The sequence below is a fragment of the Podospora bellae-mahoneyi genome, chromosome 6, assembly GCF_035222275.1.
Source record: "Podospora bellae-mahoneyi strain CBS 112042 chromosome 6, whole genome shotgun sequence".
NCBI classification, from domain to species: domain Eukaryota; kingdom Fungi; phylum Ascomycota; class Sordariomycetes; order Sordariales; family Podosporaceae; genus Podospora; species Podospora bellae-mahoneyi.
The window spans coordinates 3,987,314-4,008,655 of record NC_085885.1 but is presented as its reverse complement, the minus strand read 5'-3'; the positions used below and the strand labels follow the sequence as shown (position 1 = coordinate 4,008,655).

Here is a 21,342-nt window from a genome sequence, read left to right as displayed (position 1 = left end):
AAATAAGTAAGCTATGGAAAGAAGCTAGAAACTTATAATTATTAGTAATTCCAATAATTAAATAAGTTATATAATAATAAAAATCGAATTTATAATTTTTATTTATTATTTAGATTTTTATAATACTCCTATAACGATATATTTAATATTATTCTATATAGCTCGTTATAGTAATTTTAATGATACCTTTGTTTTTTAATTTAATAGGAAAAATCTTATTAGATCGTATAAAAAATTATTCCCTTATATAACCTTATACTACTATATACGTATATTACTAATAAACTTATACTTAACTTTATATCTTTTACTTTTATTTTCTTATTATTCGTACGATAATATACTTAATACTATTCTATATAACTCGTTATAGCGATTTTAATAATACTTTTCTTTTTTATTTTAGTAAAAGAAATCCCATCGGATCGTATAATAAACTATTTAATTATATAACTTTATATTACTATATACGTACATTATTAATATATTTATATTTAACTTTACCTCTTTTACTTTCATTTCTATATAGCTCGTACGATAATACACTTAATATTATTCTATGTAGCTCGTTATAGCGATTCTAATAATACTTTTTTTCCTTATTTTAGTAAAAGAAATCCTATCGGATTATATAATAAAATATTTAATCATATAACTTTATATTGCTATATACGTGTATTACTAATATACTTATACCTAACTTTACTTTTTTTATTTATATTTCTATATAGCTCGTATAATAATATATTTAATATTATTGTATATAGCTTATTATAGTAATTTTAATGATATTTTTAATTTTTAATTTAATAGGAAAAATCTTATCGGATCGTATAATAAACTATTTAATTATATAACTTTATACTATTATATACGTATATTACTAATATATTTATACCTAACTTTATATCTTTTACTTTTATTTCTATACCGCTCGTATAATGATATATTTAATATTATTCTATATAGCTCGTTATAGTAATTTTAATAATATCCTTACTTTTTAAGTTAATAGGAAAAATCTTATCGGATTATATAAAAAACTATTCCCTTATATAACCTTATATTACTATATACGTATATTACTAGCACCTAACTTTATATCTTTTACTTTTATTTCTATATACTTTATACGATGATATACTTAATACTATTTTATATAGTTCGTTATATTAATTCTAATAATACTTTTCTGTTTTAATTTAATAGGAAAAATCTTATGGGATCGTATAATAAACTATTTAATTATATAACCTTATTTAATTATATATATATATATTATTAATACGCTTATACCTAACTTTACTTCTTTTATTTTTATTTTCCTACCGCTCGTACGATAATATACTTAATACTATTCTATATAACTCGTAATAGTAATTTTAATAATACTTTTCTCTTTTAATTTAATAGGAAAAATCTTATTGGATCGTACAAAAAACTATTCCCTTATATAACTTTACACTACTATATACGTATATCGCTAGTACTTACCTTTATATCTTTACTTTTATTTTTATATAGCTCGTACGATAATATACTTAATACTATTCTATATAGCTCGCTATAGCAATTCTAATAATACTATTCTCTTTTAATTTAATGGGAAAAATCTTATCGGATCGTATAAAAAACTATTGCCTTATATAACCTTATATTACTATATACGTATATCGCTAGTACCTACCTTTATATCTTTACTTCTATTTTTATATAGCTCGTACGACGATATACTTTATACTATTTTATACAGCTCGCTATAGTAATTCTAATAATACTATTCTCTTTTAATTTAATAGGAAAAATCTTATCGGATTATATAAAAACTATTCCCTTATATAACCTTAAACTACTAATATACGTGTATTACTAGTATATATATACCTAACTTTACCTCTTTTACTTCCATTTCCACACCGCTCGTACGATAATGCACTTAATACCATTCTATATAGCTCGTTATAGCGATTCTATTAATGCTTTTCTTTTTCATTTTAGTAAAAGAAATCCCATCGGATCGTACAACTGATTCCTTAACGGATCCTACCCCCCTGCTTCTAAAGTGGGGCGTTTTTTTTGGTGCGCTTTTTAACGGATTGTACTACAATCCATCGGAGAATTACTAATAGGATTAAAGCCCTTAATTTTATTATCCTCGTCGTAATTAAAATTAAATGCGTCGTAATTATCGGACGATAGTATTATTTTTTTTTTTATAAACTTTTTAAAATAAAATAAATAAGAAATTAGTAAGTAATATTTATAATAATATAATATTAAGGCTAAATATTAATTTTAAATCCGAAGTAACGCTTTATATATAATAAAAGGGCCCGGCTAACTTCATTAAACGACTATTAGTTTCTTAGGTTATTAGAGAATATAGTTAGGCTAGTACTTTTAAACTTAATATTTTTAAACGGCCGTACGAATTTTACATTTTAAAAGGATAGAGTAGGGGTAGAGGCTCTATTAAATTAATATTATAAATCAAAGTAAAAGGGGTAAATAAGTTAAAGGTATCGTACGACGCTTATATTTAACTTCCTTAAAAAATAGTAATAAATAACCTTTAGTTATTTAATATAGTTTATTCCTTTATAATACCGTAATATATTTACAATTATACCGTACTAAATAAAAATATTTTTAAACCCTTTAACCGGTATATTTTAAAACTTTATATTTAAAAAAAAAAGATCGGAGTTTCTTTACTCGATTTAAATATAATTAAGCTTCGGTTATATAATAAATATAACCGTTACTTTTTTTTTAATTAAAGTTAAATAAAGAAAAGATTTTTAATAATATATTATATAATTTAATTTTAAAGCCACCGGAAATGAATATTACTAAGATTAAAAAGAAAGGAATACTTAATTTTATTTTAGCTTATATTATCTTTTAAATTATCCTAAAGAATTTTTTAAAAAAAAAATATTTAATATTAATAAAAAAGTTAGGTCTTAAACCGTACGATTAATTTTATTAACCAAAATATATATTATTTCGATTAGGGTATTAATAATAATAAAAATATCTTAATATATAATAGTAATACCGTTAAACGTAAACCTACCTTCGGATACCGTAAAATTATTAATAATTATACTATATATATAAACCTCTAAAATCTAATTTATTAATATAATTAATTACTTTAATAAACTTTAATTAAAAATCTTAAGATTTTAAAGCGAACGATATTAAAGAAATTAAGCTTTTTACTTACCTCTTTTAACTAAATAAACCTATAAAATAAATATTATACAATAAAGGCTTTACCGAGAGTAACGATAGTAAACAAAAGTAATATAAAATTAAATAAAGTATATTACTTTTTATTATTCTTTAAGGCTATAGTAATTAAGGTAGAAAGGAAGGTACTTTTATACGATAATCGTAGGAAAGAATAATTTAAAAGTTTAACAAAGAAATTAATAAATATTTAATTTAATAACTTTCGTCTAGCCTTATCGCTACCGTAATAAAACTCCTATAATAATTATATAATAATCTCTAAACTTCTAGTCTAACTAGCGTTTAATTCGTATAATAGCCGATCCTATTAATCCTAGCTTTATGTATAGTAAATATATTTAAAAATTCTTTTTTAAATAAAAAGAATTTTTTTTATTATACGAGGAATTAAACTATTATTATTAAAAAGTTTATTAGGCTTTTAATCGATTATTTTTTTATTACCTTCGAATAAAATAAAGTAATCGATTTTATCGGATAACGACTTTACTATTATATTAATAACAACCTAATTAATTATTTTTTAAATTTTTTAAAGGACTATAAATATAATTAAATCCTTACCGTTTAACTATCCCTCGTTTAAATTAAAAAAGGTCGTATAATATAAAGCTTACCGGTTTAAAAATCTAAAGTAATATATTTAATTTATTTTATTTAGTTAAGGATTTAAAGTTAATCGACCTTTACTTACTATAATAATTATTAATATTTATTAAAAAGTCGAGTTAATCGAATAATAAAATTTTATAAACTACTTTTTTTATTTTTAAATTTATTATACGAGATCGGGATTCCCGGCTATTAGTTTTATTAATCGTACTTTAAAGTATTTAATAATTAATTAGCTTTTAAAAAAACGTTAATAATATATTTTAGTTTTTTAAGGTCCTTAATATTATTAAGTTACTTTAATATTTTTTTTTTATATTAGGGTTAACTTAGTGATATTTCGTACGGTAATACTTCTATATTACTCTTTTAGTCCGTATAATATAAGCGTAAGTATCGTATTTTAATTTATTAAAAGAAAGCTTTTTTAGTTTTAAAATTAAATTAATTACTGTAGGAGGAAATATAAAGTTTATTAAGTTTTATTATTTTCGAAAAGCTATTAATAAATTATTATACTATCGTATAATATCCGGTTTATCTATAATTATAATATTTTTATAAAACGTACGAAAATAAGTAAATACCTTATTTATAAAAATAGTTACTTTATATTTTTTATAAATAAAAATTTAAAAGTAAAAGATATAAATAAAAAGTTTTATTTTAATATAGTATTAATCGTAATATAATAGTTATATATAATATAAGATATTATAATATTAAAGTTTATTATTAAAATTTTTTAAAAAAGGATACTCCGTTAAAGAGTAAAGTAAATTACGTATAAATAAATAAGGGTAGTGGCGTGCGGTTACCGGGGTTTAGGTCCTATACGATAGTTAAAATACGTTTAGTATAAAGGTAGTTACGTAAGTACGCTTAGTATAAAGGTAATTACGTAGGTACGAAGGTGGTAATATATAGCTACCGGGTATAAACCTTTTTTTCTAAATCCCTTAATAAGCTAACTATATAATAGAACCGTATTATTCTAATTAAAACGTTTAATTATATATAATAGTTAAGGCACGCTTAGTAAAAAGGTAATTACGTAAGTATATTTAATATAAAAGTAATTACGTAAATACGTTTGATACGAAAGTAGTTACGTAAGTACGCTTAATATAAAGGTAATTACGTAAATATAAAGGTAGTAACGTATAGCTACTAAGTATAAACCTTTTCTTCTAAATCCCTCGATAAACTAATTATATAATAAAATTATATTATTCCGATTAAGGCGTTTATCCCGTACGATAATTAAGGTACGTTAAGATACGAAGGTAGTAACGTATAGTTACCGGATATAGATTTTTTTTTCTAAATCCTTTAATAGGCTAGTTATATAATAAAACTATATTATTCCGATTAAAGCGTTAGTTCCGTACGATAGTTAAAGTACGCTTAATAAAAAAGTAATTACGTAGGTATATTTAGTACGAAGGTAATTATATAAATACGAAGGTAGTAACGTATAACTACTAAATATAAACCTTTTTTTTTTTTATCTTTCGATACGCTAGCTATATAATAGAGCTATATTATTCCGATTAAAGTATTTATCCCGTATAATAATTAAAGTATACTAAAATATAAAAGTAGTAGCGTATAGTTGCCGGGTATAAACCTTTTTTTCTAAATCCCTTAATAAGCTAGCTATATAATAAAGCTATATTATTCCGATTAAAGCGTCGGTCCTATACGATAATTAAAGCACGCTTAATAAAAAGGTAGTTACGTAGGTACGCTTAGTACGAAAGTAATTATATAGGTATAAAGGTAATAACATATAACTGCCGGGTATAAACCTTTTTTTTAAATCCCTCGATAAGCTAACTATATAATAATAATTTTAATTTTTATTAAAATCCTTTTTTAATAAACTTTTTTATTATATAAATTAATCGACTTTTAATTAATATATAAAATAACTTTGATCTTTAATATTCGTAACTTATATAAAGTTATTAATATTAACTAGCTTTATATTAAGAGGCTAATAAATAATTTTTATATTAATATATATATATATTTTTCCCGTATAATAATACTTAAATTAGTAAATATATAAATAATATAATAAGTAATTTTAACCTTACTATTAGCTAATATTGAATATACTTCTGGTAAAGTAAAGGGGACTAAGGTATTAGTTCGTTTAAGCTACTTTAATATAGTTTTAATTTAAAACTATAATTTAGTAACTATTTCTCCTTATATTATTTATATTAATAATCCTAATAGGGGGCCGTTTAAGGATTATCGTATAACGGATAGGTATTAAAGTAATATTTATAATAATTATAAGTAAAGGGATTATAATAGTAAATATAATTTCTTTATTATTAATTCAAGGGGTATTATAGCCGAAAGGAAGGACGAGGGAAATAAATAAGTTATATAGTAATAAAAATCGAAGTTATAATTTTTATTTATTATTTAGATTTCTATAATACTCGTACGATAATATATTTAATATTATTTTATATAGCTTACTATAGTAATTCTAATAATACTTTTCTCTTTTGTTTTAATAGAAAAAATGTTATCGGATCGTATAAAAGTCTATTCCTTTATATAACTTTATATTACTATATACGTATATTACTAGTATACTTATACCTAACTTTACTTTTTTTACTTCTATTTTTATATAGCTCGTACGATAATATACTTCATACTATTCTATACGGCTCGTATAAATAATTCTAATAATATCTTTATTTTTTAAATCAATAAGAAAAATCTTATCGGATCGTATAAAAAACTATTCCCTTATATAACCTTATATTACTATATATATATATATTACTAACACCTAACTTTATATTTTTTACTTTTATTTATATACCGCTCGTCTAATAATATACTTAATATTATTTTATATAGCTCGTTATAGCAATTCTAATAATATCTTTGCTTTTTAAGTAAATAGGAAAAATCTTATCGGATCGTATAAAAAATTATTTAATTATAGAACCTTATATTACTATATACGTATATTATTAGTACGCTTATACCTAACTTTACTTCTTTTATTTTTATTTTCCTACCGCTCGTATAATAATATACTTAATACTATTCTATATAGTATGACGAACCTCTATCCAGAACCTCTGAAAGGGATACCGGTTGAAGGCTACTTCTGAATAATCCTGGTTCGGTACAGCTAAACAGTGTACGACAAGATGTCTCAATATAAACACAAGATACCGTGAATACAAGGTTGAATTGCATACTGCGGAACTGTCTATCTACACTAGCCAGTTCCTCCGTATATATATACCTCGGGGCCCTGAGGTGCTCGCCCTGCTACGGCCCCGATCACTCCTAGCACTTTGCATCCTGCGAAGTGCTCGTCGTGCTATGCCTTCGATCACCCGTAGCATCTTGCATCCTGCAGACTGCTCAGGCCTCTTGGCGCCGTACCACTTCTGGCCAGCCTTGATTGGCTGTCTCCTGGTTTCCTTACTGATTGGCTGGGGACGCCCCGCGCCCCACCTACTGTGCGACCTGCCGTTGGGTTAACTGTGACATATAGCTTGTAATAGTAATTCTAATAATGCTTTTTTCTTTTAATTTAATAGGAAAAATTTTATCGGATCGTATAAAAAATTATTCCTGTATATAACCTTATACTATTATACACGTATATCGCTAATACCTAACTTTATATTTTTTATTTCTATTTTTATAAAGCTTGTACGGTAATATATTTAATACTATTCTATACAGATCGTTATAGTAATTCTAATAATATCTTTGCTTTTTAATTTAATAGGAAAAATCTTATCGGATCGTATAAAAAACTATTCCCTTATATAACCTTACACTACTATACACGTATATCACTAGTACACTTACACCCAACTTCACCTCTTTTACTTCCATTTTTATATACCTCGTACGATAACGCATTTAATACCATTCTGTGCAGCTCGTTATAGCGATTCTAATAATGCTTTTCTTTTTTATTTTAGTAAAAGAAATCCCATCGGATCGTACAACTAATTCCTTAACGGATCCTACCCCCCTGTTTCTAAAGTGGGGCGTTTCTTTTAGTACGCTTTTCAACGGATTGTACTACAATCCATCGGAGAATTACTGATAGGGTTACCGTATAATATAACCTATAGCCCTCCTCCTTTACTTAGTAAAACTCTATATAAACTATATTAAAAAACCGCTTTTTATGTAACTTATATAACTCCTCGCCCTCCTTATACCCGGCTCTATTTATCCGCCTATTTATTACCCGGGAAAAAATAATCCTATAATATAAATTACTATTCCGTACACAATACTTTATCTTTAATAATATTGAATATATAACCCTAGTAAATAACATTTTAATCGTACGATTCTTTATAAAAGAAATTACTAATTCGGCCTTTATTTTATTTTTACCGGTTCATTTACTTTCTTAAATGAAGTTCCTTAATATTTTTAGAAGCCCGGTATAGAAAATATATTATACGTTTAGAATATTAATACTAGTATTTGAAGTAAACGTTACTATAATAGTACCACTACTTTTTATCTACCTTCGTACGATCTTACTTTTCTAAATACTATTTTCTATACTACTATAATATACTAAATATTATAACCCTGGTACAGGACGGGTTATGGGGCCACGGGAATAGGGGCTAATCGGAAAAACGTACGAGAAGAACTAATCACAGTAAAGGACGACTGATTAGTACGCCCAGGGCACTGCAGACTAAGCAGTCGTGATCAGTGTACCAAAGGCACTGAGCAAGAAGTAAATATAGCTTAGCACAAGGTCTATATATACGGAGGAACTGGCTGGCATGGATAGACAATTCCGCAGTATGCAATTCAAGCTTGTATTCACGATATCTAATATTTACATTGAGACATCTTATCGTACACTGTTTAGCTATACCGAACCAGGATTATTCAGAAGCAGCCTTCAACCGGTATCCCTTTCAGAGGTTCTGGATAGGGGTTCGTCACACCTAATAGGGGGCCGTTTAGGGATTATCGTACGACGGATAGGTATTAAGGTAGTGCTTATAGTAACTATAAGTAAAGGGATTATAATAGTAAATATAGCTTCTTTACCGCTACTTAAAGCGGTATTATAGTAGAAGGGGAGGACGAGAGAAATAAGTAAGCTATAGAAGGAAGTTAGAAACTTATAATTATTAGTAATTCCGATAATTAAATAAATCGTACGGTAACGGAAATTAAATTTATAATTTTTATTTATTATTTAAATTTCCATATTATTCATATAAGTATATACTTAATACTATTCTATGTAGCTCGCTATAGTAATTTTAATAATATTTTTCTGTTTTATTTTAATAAAAAGATTTTATTAGATTATATAAAAAACTATTTCCTTATATAACCTTATATTACTATATATATATATTACTATTATATTTATACTTGATTTTATATTTTTTACTTTTATTTCTATATAATTCGTATGATAATATATTTAATATTATTTTATATAGCTCGCTATAGTAATTTTAATAATATTTTTAATTTTGAATTTAAGAAAAGAAATCTTATTAGATCGTATAAAAAACTATTCCTTTATATAACCTTATATTTCTATATATCTATATTATTAGTATCTTCATACCTAACATTACTTCTTTTATTTTTATTTTTATATAGCTCGTATAATAATATATTTAATACTATTCTATATAATTTATTTAAACGATTCTAATAATACTTTCCTTTTTTAATTTAGTAAGAAAAATCCTATCGGATTATATAATAAACTATTCGATTATATAACTTTATACTACTATATATATACATTATTAATACCTTTATACTTAACTTTATTTTTTTTACTTTTATTTTTATATAGCTCGTATAATAATATACTTAATATTATTCTATATAGCTCGTTATAATAATTCTAATAATACTTTTCTCTTTTAATTTAATAAAAAGAATATTATTAGATCGTATAATAAACTATTCGATTATATAACCTTATATTACTATATACATATATTATTAATATATTTATACCTAACTTTATATTTTTTATTTTTATTTTCCTACCGCTCGTACGATAATATACTTAATACTATTCTATATAGCTCGTATAGGCGATTTTAATAATATTTTTTTTTATTTTAATAAAAGAAATCCTATCGGATCGTATAATAAACTATTCGATTATATAACTTTATATTACTATACACGTACATTACCAGTACACTTATACCTAACTTTATATCTTTTATTTTTATTTTCCTACCGTTCGTACGACAATACACTTAATACCATTCTATGTAGCTCGTGTAAGCGATTCTAATAATACTTTCTTTTTTTATTTTGGTAAAAGAAATTTTATCGGATCGTACAATTAATTCCTTAACGGATCCTACCCCCTGTTTCTAAAGTGGGGCGTTTCTTTGGTACACTTTTTAACGGATTGTACTATAATCCATCGGAGAATTACTAATAGTCTTTCTTAAAATATTTTACTTTACTATAATTAAAATACTTAAAGTTATCTTTACCCTAGCCCCGGCCTTACAGCCTTTACTATTATATAATATTAACCTTTTTAAACCTCGTATATATTATCCTTAATATATAAATCCTATAAAGTTATTTCTTTTTTCTATTATTAGATCGATAGGGTCCCTATATACGCGTACCTTTACGCTCTTTACGGCGCTAATACTATCGATCGTCGATACGGACCGCTATTACGATATACTACTTATTATCTTTAATCGTTTCTCTCGATATAACTCGATTCAACCTCTTCCTTAAGCCCGTTATAGAATAACTATATTAACCTTTTATTATTACTTTTATTATAAAATATATTTATTTTAAATACCGTAGTATAATCGGTAATAAATTTAATTTACTTTAAATTAACTAGTCGTTTCTAAATACGCTTACCTTTATCGTACTCCCTTAATACCTTTTTAATTTTCTCTTCGAAATTCTTATACGACTTATAGTACACAACGTTTTGTTTTTGTCACCTGGGACTGCCCTACCACTGTGCGACTTTCCAAGTACTATAGTTATCGGAAGAGAAGGCTGGTCCTTTTACACGAAGAGGTGTCCAGCGACATACAATACTAATCTTGGTGGCCCGCTGGCCAAATGGTAAGGCGTCAGATTTCGGTTAAGAATTACCTCTGAAGATTGCGTGTTCGAGTCGCGCGTGGGTCGAAACATTACTTTTGCATGAGGGCGAGACAAGGTTATATTTTTTTGACACGGGCAAAAGGCTAGCTAACATTGGCAAACATATGTCCCTCTTATTCTCCCACCTCAGGCCTTGAGCTGCGCCGCGCGCTTCGCCGTGGTCCCAGATCGCGTTGCCTGTCCGTTGAGTGCACTCCTGCATGTGATAGTGCCAGGCCGGTCAACCCGTCTCGAGGAGAAGGACCACAATCCACTGCCGGGAGGAGTTGCCGCCATAGCGCTGGTTGTTGTGCCCCTGTCACCGGGATAAGTTACCTGCATGTTGACCTTCCAGTCGACCAGATACAAACTGCTGCAAGTGACACCGATGGTGCCACTCTGGCCGCTCGTCCAGGTGACGGCATCAACCGACACGATATCCGGCCCAGAGAACAGCGAAACGGTGTAGGTGAAGTTACCCGTGGTGTTGTGGTTTGCCGACGAAATGGCGAGGTGGAACACGTACTCCCCGGTGGGTGCAGAGCTGGCAAAGCGAACCGAGATGGACTTGGAGTCAGACGAAGGAGTGAAAGTGGCAAGGTTGGACTGGGTTCCAGCAGACTGATCGGTCAACACGGACCAGCTCCAGGTCAGGGTGTCGTTGCTGCCCATGTTGTTGTTGTCCTGGTAGCCGCGAAGGGTAAAGGTGTCATCGTGACGGACGTAGAGACGCTTGGTGTGAGGAACGGTGGCAACTTGGCTTCCGGTGGCAGAGATGGGGATCGTGGCATCGATACGGGGGTTGGCTGTCTGCGACCCCCCCTCGCCCGGCTCTCCAGGGGTGACCGGCCCGGCGCAAGTCGAAATGTTGAAGACGGTGACGCCGGACTGGGGGAAGGGGTCGAGGGGACCAAAGATGTTGCCATCCTCGTCGGGACCGACACCACGAGTCAGATGGGACATGGCGGCATACTCGTTGATGATGGGCTCGATGCCGGGAACGAGGAGCTCGGGTTGAATCCACTCGAGAATGGGAGCGACATACTCGCCCGCTACAATTCCGTTCCTGGTGACCACAGTCCCGCTAGAGGCAACCATGCGGTACTCACGCGTGTAGATGGAAGGGGTGGTCCCGTCGATGCGCGCGATCCACTTGTTGCGTCCACCCTCTTCAGGACGGGCCTGTCCAACACCGATAGATCTGTAGGTTTCATGGCCGGTGCAGGGATCGATATCAATGGCGCTGATGGAGACGGTGACGCTGGGATCACTCGTGTAGCCGATGAACCGTGTTTCGGCCACCTCGGCGTTGGTGTTGGGAGTGTACACGCCAACCAGTGTCTCTTCCACTCTGATATAAGCTGGGCTGCCTGTGGTGGTGATCTGAACGTTCCAGGCGACAATGTCGAAGCAGATGAGCTGGTTCTGCGCGTTGCGGAAGCCCCTGTACATGATAAAGTCTCCAGGAAGGAAAGGAGCCATGACTAACGGGTCGGGGGCTTGACTGTTTACTTTGGGTTAGTCAACAGACATCTTTGAGCCGGTTCGTACTTACAAGATTCTGCGTGGGGTGCCAGCAACAACAGGCCGCTGCGAGGATGGGCAAAGTGTGTCGTTGGACGACCGAGGGACACACATGGGGAAGCCAGAGAATGAGCTGACGCTGGGGCTTTTGTCATCGGCCACCATAAAGGGGGAGGAATAGCCGGCCGAGAAGACGGCATTGGGGTCGTTGATTCGAATGACGGGGCCATTCAGAATCTTCATGGTGCCGTCAAAGTTGATCTCTTCAATGTAGCCCTGATTGATCTCCATGGCGAATTCCTGAACAATGATCTGGGCTGCGATCGAGACGCCATTCACAATGTTGCCAGCGACCTGTTGTTCGGTTAGTATATTCTCGACGGTGTCGGATGATGTGAGAGACATACATTAACCTCGTATCCCATGACGGCAGCTTTTTGAGCTACAAAATTCTTCCAGGGCACATAGGCCGCTGGAAAGGTGACCAACATGTTCTTGGGAACCTGGACTGTCCATCCATTGACCGAGATGGTTCCTCCAGTGTTGTAGGAATCATCGGTGGCGGTGGCACTTCTAAGGTCAGTGTTCAAGCCCACAAAGCCAACGTTTGGTGTCACTCACTCAACAAGAGCTCCGTCCAGCCAGATGGGGATGTCAACCCCCAAGGCCCCGAGGACGAGGCAGAGAAGTGGGAAGAGCACAAACATGGCTCAAAGTCTGGGCAGCGTATGGTTCAGTGATGAATGGTTTGATGGAACCGGTTGTCCGTGGCTGATTCCAACTGGTTTCCCAAGGACACATTCCTATATCTTTATACTTTTGAACATCTCAACATAATCTCGGCAACTTCAACCGGTTCAGTCTTTTCACCTTGTACAACTTGTTCATAACTACATGACTATTCATATCGGCTCGACCTTCCAGGGTTCACTCATTGTAGACAACTGGGTAGTAACTCTGAACAGATCCCGAGGTACCTTCCCAATCCGACGATTCGATATTCTGGGCATTGCCGTAGAGATGGCCCCCGAGCTCAAGGGGTGACATAGACATGGTGTTGTTCATGTTGATACCTCGCATCTCATTACGGAATTGGTGAGCGACTGCGGCCCAGCCGACCAACTGCAGGAGGATGTCGCTCTCAGATGCTTGCCAAGGAGTATTTACAAAGACAATGAAACCTAAGGTTCGAGGATGCTTGGCTGCTTGGTGATGACCAAGGGGTAGGTCTCTCAGTGGGTTTGCATCCCTTAGCTAAATGCCTCGAACTGACACCCTCTGATACTACCACCGTAGATTAAGCGAGACAGGACAGACAGAGCAAACACCTATACTATACCGGCCATGTCACAAGATCGACCAAACTGCCGAGCCTCAACCACGGTTCGCCACCCGCGGCAGGCCTGGAGCGGGCCTGAGCACTGGGAGCTCCCGAGCTCTCTCAAAATAGATTCACCGTGCTGCGTCCAAAGCACCCAATAGTTCAACACGCTCGGTTTCATACACCTTTCTAGAGAAACGAGCTCATTTTTTTTGATGGGAGTTGGACTATCGATTATCATATTGGTTCCGGCAGCAGCAAGTCTACCCGACAGATGTCGCGTATTCCTGCTCCTTGTGTCTGTATGCATCCGCGGAGGATTGTGGGCACCTTTGTCTTGACATGTGCAGCTGGCAAGCCATCGAAGTAGGGTGCGGGGAAAGTTCCGTCTGCTCGTGTTCATTCCCAATATGTACAAGGCTTAGCGCGGGAGCAGCCATCACAGACGCCTGTCAATAATTCGGATTTAGGGTAGCATTCGTGGGTCGTGCCGTGCGAAGATGCAACCACGACGCTAACTCCGCCACCAGCCGAGCTCGCTTGTTGTGTTCGTTTAGAAGTGCCGAACCAGAGCTGCTGCATCGACGGAAACACTCCCTCGTCAGTAAGTCGGGTCAATGTCAATCCGGCAGTGGCAGACGATACAGCGATGAAAACGTCTGACATAATGCAAGCCTTGGGCTGTATGGCGGGCAAGTTGACACGAGCTGACATGGGATGACATGGGAGTCAAGGCTGTGGACATGGAGAGCTCGGTCCAATCATTTCCCCCTTGCCCCTTTTCTCGCCGCAAACATGCATCATTCACGTAGTCCATCGCGCTTCGACAGAAGCTGTAAAGGAGCAAATGAGTTGAAACATGGGCTCGGAATCCGTCGGATAGCATCCTGGACACGATGCCAAGAATACGAGATAGAAAATCAAAAGAGGATAAAGCCAGAGCGATCTATGTGCGGGAGTGAGGCGCTAGTAGCGCCATCGGTTTAAGTCAGGAGCTAGCATCCAGCTCTTCGGGGAAACATATGGAAGAAGCCAAGTGCAGAATCGTGCCTGGAGATTCCATGATCTCGTGCCAAAGTCTAGACCTGAGCCCTAATGCAGGACATTGATGTTGTGATGCCACCGTGATGCCCGCTGCTAAGCCTCAATTTATTGAACGCCAAGTATACCGTCGGCCTTGGGGAAACCAAGCCGTCAACGGCCCTTTCGATGTTAGTGTCTTGACAAAGCTTATCTCGGCTAAGCAAACCACCATTTCTTGGGAAACAAACGGTCAGACTGGGGTAGGAAGATATCGATAACAAGGCTTCTGTGTCTCGACCACCAGGTGTGGCTGCCACGCCGCGAGGCTCTCGTTGCATGTTCTTGGTGCCAATAATCAAGGGTAAGAATTCCCCTTTTAGCACACACCGAATGCAAAGGAAGAGGCGCTCGTCAGTCACCTGGGGCCACTTTATGACTGATGCATCCACCACAAGGATCTTGGCCAAACACCCCAGCGTGATATTGAAGATGGTGGATGCATCCACGCTTGCACTTTCCTCGGATTTGAGTTCATGAGGTCTACAACTTGACGACTCAAGGAAGTTCTTGCCGTCTTGCCCCGTGCTCACCACCATCACGATCCGATTGACGAGACTATCGGTTCACTAGCACCATCACATTGTGAATTGAGCTGTTCAGAGTCCAAATAGTGGCGAGTTGAGCCCAAGCGGCGCAAGCCGGGCGTCAAAATGATTCACTGCTCCTGGGACTCCACCTCCCGAGTTGCGAGGGTGTGGTGAGGAGGGATAAAAGAACCAGACTTCTTGCGTCTGGGACTCGAAAGATATCTCTCCTCAAGCGGCTTCCTCCCTTCCATCTCTCGCAATGTTGTCCATCCTCACTTCCGCTCTTCTCGCCGTCTCGGCCTCGCCTGTTGTCTTGGGTCGGGCTACGCCTGAGCAAAAGCACAAGCTGGTCGCCAGAAAGGATTGGGAGAGTCCTACCTATTCGTGGCTTTACCAATTTCCTTTGCCTATTCCTCCGGTCAAGACGCCCAAACTGTGAGCTTTTCTTTCATAATATTTGCTTGACTTGGGGTATTGATTCGATCATAGGACCGTTACCAACCCGGTGACTGGCAACCCCATTCACTATTACGAGGTCTACATCAACCGGTTCACCCAACAAGTGTATCCAAACAAGGGTCCCGCAACTCTTGTTGGCTATGACGGCATCTCTCCCGGCCCGACCTTTATCGTGGAGAGAGGTCATGAGACTGTTGTGCGCTTCGTCAACAATGCCAGCATCGAAAACTCGGTCCATCTCCACGGGTCTTACTCTGTGAGTCTCCTTGTCGTGGCTTTGATGGCTGGTGACTGACATTTGTCAAATAGCGCGCTCCTTGGGATGGTTGGGCAGAGGATGTGACCATGCCAGGCGAGTTTAAGGACTACTACTATCCCAACCAACAAGCGGCCCGTTTCCTTTGGTACCACGATCACGCATTCATGCACACTGCTGAGAATGCATATTTTGGTATGATGGCCATCTCTGCAGCTTTGTTTTCATCCGCTGACACATACAAGGCCAAGCTGGGGCCTACATCATTCATGATCCTGCCGAGGACGCCCTGAACCTTCCCTCAGGTTATGGTGTTCATGATATTCCTCTGGTGCTCTCTTCCAAGCAGTACAACAACAATGGCAGTCTGTTCACCACCAATGGTGAGACGGACTCGCTCTTTGGCGATGTTATCCACGTCAACGGCCAGCCCTGGCCTTACTTCAACGTCGAGCCTCGCAAGTACCGCCTCCGCTTCCTCGACGCTGCCGTCTCCCGCACCTTCAAGCTCTACTTCCAACGTCAAACCGGCAGTTCAGCCAAGATCCCTTTCCAAGTCATTGCCACAGATGCCGGCTTGATGACCTCACCAGCCACCACAAACGACCTTTACATCAGCATAGGAGAGCGGTACGAGGTTGTCTTTGACTTTTCGCCATTTGCTGGCCAAAACATCACCTTGCGCAACACGGACGACGTGGGCCAGGACGACGATTACCTCCACACCAACAAGGTCATGAGATTCATCGTTGGCAACACCCCAGTGACCGACACCAGCTCCGTTCCCAGCACTCTGGCTACTGTCGACTGGCCGACACCTGATGGAACCGGTGTGGACAGACACTTTAAATTTGACCGCTCCAATGGCGAGTGGCAGATTAACGGAGTCGTCTTTGCCGATGTCAATAACCGTGTGCTTGCCAATGTCCCCCGCGGCAAGGTTGAAATTTGGGAGCTCGAGAACGGCGGCGGCGGATGGAGCCACCCAATCCACATTCACCTGGTCGACTTCAAAGTCTTGTGGCGCTCGAATGACGATGGCAGACCGGTCTACAACTACGAGGCCCAGGGTTTGAAGGATGTTGTCTGGCTTGCGCCCAACGAAATTGTCAGAGTGGAGGCCCATTACGCCCCATGGGACGGAGTCTACATGTTCCACTGCCACAACCTGATTCACGAGGATGTAAGTATTGTTCTGCCCGTCGCCCTGAGCTCAGAGCTAACCTTGACACTAGCACGACATGATGGCTGCCTTCAACGTCACTGCTCTGACTGACTTGGGATACAACGAGACCGCGTTCCGTGACCCCATGGACGCCAGATGGAGAGCCGAGCCGGTCACGGCTGCCAAGTTCACGACGGCTGCCATCACCGAAAAGATTCAGTTCATGGCCGGACTGCAGCCCTACAACAATGTCGAGGAAGTCTTGGAGGTGCTCGACGAGTACTGGGCCACGCACAGCAAGCGTGACGCCCAAGACCCTGCTCCCAAGTCCAGAAGAATGAGAATTGAGGGCAGGAAGGTGAAAGAGGTCCGGTAATATGGTAAGGAATGATATTTGGAGTGGGTGTAGCGGTATAGGCATGGGTATGGCTTTGTAACAGTATGTACACATATGGTGGGAGGCAGGGTACATAAGTTTTAGGGTAACGATGCAATGTCGAGTTTTACGAATCCGTTCAGAGACACATTAGTGGCCAACTTTGGCATCCAGAAAGCAGTCACGTCGCCAGGATCAAAGTGATGGAAAACCTCGAGCATCATGGAGGCCAGGGCAATGTCATGTTTACTACCCCTAAACCCCTGAGCCATGACACCACAATTTGGGGCACCCAACGAGACAGCTTTGTAGATATCTGATATATCATAATCATTAAGTCATCAATCTACTCCAATGTCCACAGCTCACCCGTGGCCTGGGCCTCCTTGACGAGCTCGTTGTAAATGGCGAGCTTCTCCTCGTAAATCTTGACCCAATCCTCTTCCTCCTCTCTCTTGCTGGCTCCGCTCCCACCAAACGCTCTAACGGCAGCATAGTAGACATCCGCCAGAGCACGGCAGACGGCACCGTGGCCGTTGGAGCTGCACTGGTAAAGAAGACTGTGGCATGGTTAACATCCATTCAATGGGCCCGTAATTCCACAAGACAGGTACATACTCAACCTTGAACTTGTCGTCGATCCTCTTGCGGTTGGCATCCGTGAACCGGCTTTGCTTCTTGTAGTTTCTGTAACCAAAGTCGTGGCGGTGGCAGGCGGGAGTGAATGGGAAGCCAAACGGGTTGTCGGGGGAGTTTGAGCAGCCATCCGAGCTCCAGTCCAGAGACGCTGGGTTGCGGTTGTTGCGCCTGAGGTTGAACTGAGGGAGGGTCAGAGTGAAGATGTAGTTGTCCGTCGTGGCAACCGCTGTCTGTCTGGACGCGATGCCCGACGATTCGGCCGCGGGCAAGGCCATGACGGCGGGAAGAAAGGCGAGGAGGGAGAGTTTCATGGCGGCGGCTTTGAGAGGGGGTGAAGAGGATGAGGAGCAATGATGAGGTCTGGACGCCCATGGTATGGCTTTATACTTGATCCCTCTCTTGGTCTCATCCTCACAACGACAAGGAAACCACCGGCGGTTCCCGACCAACTGCTGGTCGTCAGTCACAAGACGGGGTTCTCGATATGGACGAACCTGCCTCATCCAGCAATGCCAACCGAGTAGGCCATGTATGACAACGGTTCGGGATGCCACGCTGACGATCAACTTTGCCGGATGCGGCAGGCCTGACAGTACAAGATCATGGTGATGAAAAAAAAAGAGCACGTCAAAAACGTGCGATGATGGCTGGCTGGGTCATCAACACGGCCGAAGCTGGGTTGTGTAGACATTTGCGTCGCAACGAATGGGTCACGAATGCGCGTGTGCGGTTAAACAGCGACCTGGTTGGCTAAGAACAGATTAGCCAAGATGGCGAAGTGGTGATTTCGAAAACTAGCTTACTAGACTAGTTGCTCCGATTAGGGGCTCCTTGTGTCCGATGTGACGGCAGACTGGCAGTACAGAAGGTTAAAAGTCTGGTTCAAAGCTGGGCTGGGACGGTTGGAAATGGCGGGACACTCTCGTTACAAACACGTATAATTCCTACGGGTCAAATTCCAACCCCCAACCCGAAACCCCGCACTCGCTTCTCGGCGATCAGGTACCCGCAACCCAAACAAAACACGTGGTGGCGTTTGTAGGCTCTTTGAGTAAAATGACGTTTGAGCCCAAGGTCACCAGTCATCAAACAATCCCCTCCGAACTGTGGCATACAGCGTTGCAACACTCGCCAAGAGCGGCCAGCATCTTATCAACCAGTCTTGGGCCCAGGCTCAAAACGGCAGGCAGTCCAGGATCCGAAGACGCTTGAATCCGCCATGATGGGGCTCCAACCTCCCCCAGATAAGACGGAAGACTACTACGACCTTGGCGACTTTTACATGACCATCACCACCAGAAGCCACGATACACAGATATGGTTCAGCCGTGGGCTCGTGTGGTGCTACGGGTTCAACCATGAAGAGGCCGTCAAGTGCTTTGAGCGGGCGGCTCTGACAGACCCCGACTGCGCCATGGCATACTGGGGTCTTGCTTATGCCCTGGGCCCCAACTACAACAAGCCGTGGGCTGCCTTTGATGACGAGGAAGGAAGCCGAAACCTGCGGCGGGCCCGAGAAGCTGTGGTTGCGGCATTGGCAAAGGCGGCGGCAGCGGCGCCGGTGGAGCGAGCACTTGTTGAGGCTCTCCAGCATCGGTACCCACAGGATCAAGGAGAGGCCAAGCAGGGATACGTCTGGAACCACACGTTTGCACAAGCCATGGAAGTGGCATACAACGCTCACCCAAACCATCCCGACGTGGCCGCCGTCTATGTCGACGCCTTGTTGAACCTGACACCATGGGACCTCTGGGACTTGCGAACAGGAGCACCGACCAAGGGGGCGAGGACACTGGATGCGAAAGCGGTCTTGGATGACGCCCTCTCCAAGCACCCCAACCACCCTGGAATGCTTCACCTCTACATTCACCTCATGGAGATGTCGGCCCATCCCGAACTTGCCCTGAACGCGGCCGACAGACTGTTGGGCATCATCCCCGATTCGGGCCATCTCAACCACATGCCATCTCACATTTACATGCTCTGCGGAGATTACCGTTCCGCCATAACTTCCAACTCGGCGGCTGTGCGGGCGGACCAAAAGTTTGTGCAAAGAGACGGCGCCATCAACTTTTACAGTCTGTACCGCTGCCACGACTTGCATTTTCGGCTTTATGCTGCCATGTTTGCGGGGCAGTCCGCAGTGGCTCTAGAAACAGCCCAGTTGCTCGAGGAGGCGATACCGGAAGAGCTTCTGAGAGTGCAATCGCCGCCAATGGCCGACTGGCTGGAGGGATTTCTTGCCATGAGGGTACATGCGCTCGTTAGGTTTGGTAGATGGGAGGCCATACAGCGTCTCCCTTTGCCAAAAGACAAGTCGTTATACTGTTCCACGACGGCCATGATTCTCTACGCAAAGGGTGTGGCTTTCGCCAATACCAGGAGATTCCAAGAGGCCGAGGAAGCGCGAGCTCAGTTCCGGAGTGCAGTCAAGACCGTGCCCCCCTCAAGGACAGTCTTCAACAACCCGTGCCAAGGTATCCTAGCTATCGCCTCTGCCATGTTGGATGGGGAGTTGGAGTATCGTCGGGGAAATATCGAGCTGGGGTTTGAGCATCTGCGCAGGTCTATTGAGCTGGATGATGCTCTGCCGTATGATGAACCCTGGGGCTGGATGCAGCCGACCAGGCATGCTTATGGGGCTCTGCTGTTGGAGCAGCGAAGAGTAGAAGAGGCCCTTGCGGTGTATGCAGCGGATTTGGGATTCGATGGTACCCTTCCCCGAGCTTTGCAGCACCGAAATAATGTGTGGGCATTGCATGGCTATCACGAATGCCTCACCACGCTCAAGAGGGAAGCCGAGGCCAAGATTGTGTGGCCCCAGTTGCAGATTGCTTTAGCGGTGGCAGATGTTCCCGTCATGGCTTCCTGCTTTTGCCGGAAGAATTCACGTGGCACAAACAAGCTGTAGACCACTGCCTTGAATTGACTGGATACTCGAGAGACGGCTTCCCTTTTGCCTGA

At 39.0% G+C, this 21,342-nt stretch overlaps 4 protein-coding genes and 1 non-coding gene across 5 annotated transcripts; 2 read left to right on the top strand and 3 right to left on the bottom strand.

Annotated features, from left to right (window-relative positions):
• Positions 1 to 10,829: 10,829 nt before the first annotated feature.
• Positions 10,830 to 13,326, bottom strand: QC761_611180 (uncharacterized protein). Its single transcript, XM_062881527.1, has 5 exons — positions 13,174 to 13,326; positions 12,960 to 13,122; positions 12,584 to 12,906; positions 11,142 to 12,532; positions 10,830 to 11,081 (listed from the first exon to the last, which is right to left on the bottom strand). Exons 1-4 carry the CDS (start codon positions 13,257 to 13,259, stop codon positions 11,176 to 11,178), a joined length of 1,929 nt encoding a protein of 642 aa, XP_062730278.1. The 5' UTR covers positions 13,260 to 13,326; the 3' UTR covers positions 10,830 to 11,081; positions 11,142 to 11,175.
• QC761_0100860 lies at positions 10,991 to 11,073 on the bottom strand. Its single transcript has one exon. It is a non-coding gene; the product is annotated as a tRNA-Arg (tRNA).
• A 2,047-nt stretch (positions 13,327 to 15,373) lies between the features above and the next one.
• Positions 15,374 to 17,893, top strand: QC761_611170 (uncharacterized protein). The gene is made up of 5 exons (XM_062881526.1): positions 15,374 to 15,918; positions 15,973 to 16,198; positions 16,252 to 16,393; positions 16,444 to 17,381; positions 17,434 to 17,893. Exons 1-5 carry the CDS (start codon positions 15,743 to 15,745, stop codon positions 17,737 to 17,739), a joined length of 1,788 nt encoding a protein of 595 aa, XP_062730277.1. The 5' UTR covers positions 15,374 to 15,742; the 3' UTR covers positions 17,740 to 17,893.
• A 63-nt stretch (positions 17,894 to 17,956) lies between these two features.
• QC761_611160 (uncharacterized protein) lies at positions 17,957 to 19,246 on the bottom strand. Its single transcript, XM_062881525.1, has 2 exons — positions 18,358 to 19,246; positions 17,957 to 18,299 (listed from the first exon to the last, which is right to left on the bottom strand). The coding sequence occupies exons 1-2, from the start codon at positions 18,879 to 18,881 to the stop codon at positions 18,086 to 18,088; spliced, it is 738 nt and encodes a 245-aa protein (XP_062730276.1). The 5' UTR covers positions 18,882 to 19,246; the 3' UTR covers positions 17,957 to 18,085.
• Positions 19,247 to 19,434: 188 nt separating this feature from the next.
• QC761_611150 (uncharacterized protein) lies at positions 19,435 to 21,289 on the top strand (the record flags this gene model as incomplete). The annotated part of the gene is made up of 2 exons (XM_062881524.1): positions 19,435 to 19,452; positions 19,496 to 21,289. The coding sequence occupies 2 exons, from the start codon at positions 19,435 to 19,437 to the stop codon at positions 21,287 to 21,289; spliced, it is 1,812 nt and encodes a 603-aa protein (XP_062730275.1).
• Between the last annotated feature and the right edge of the window lie 53 nt (positions 21,290 to 21,342).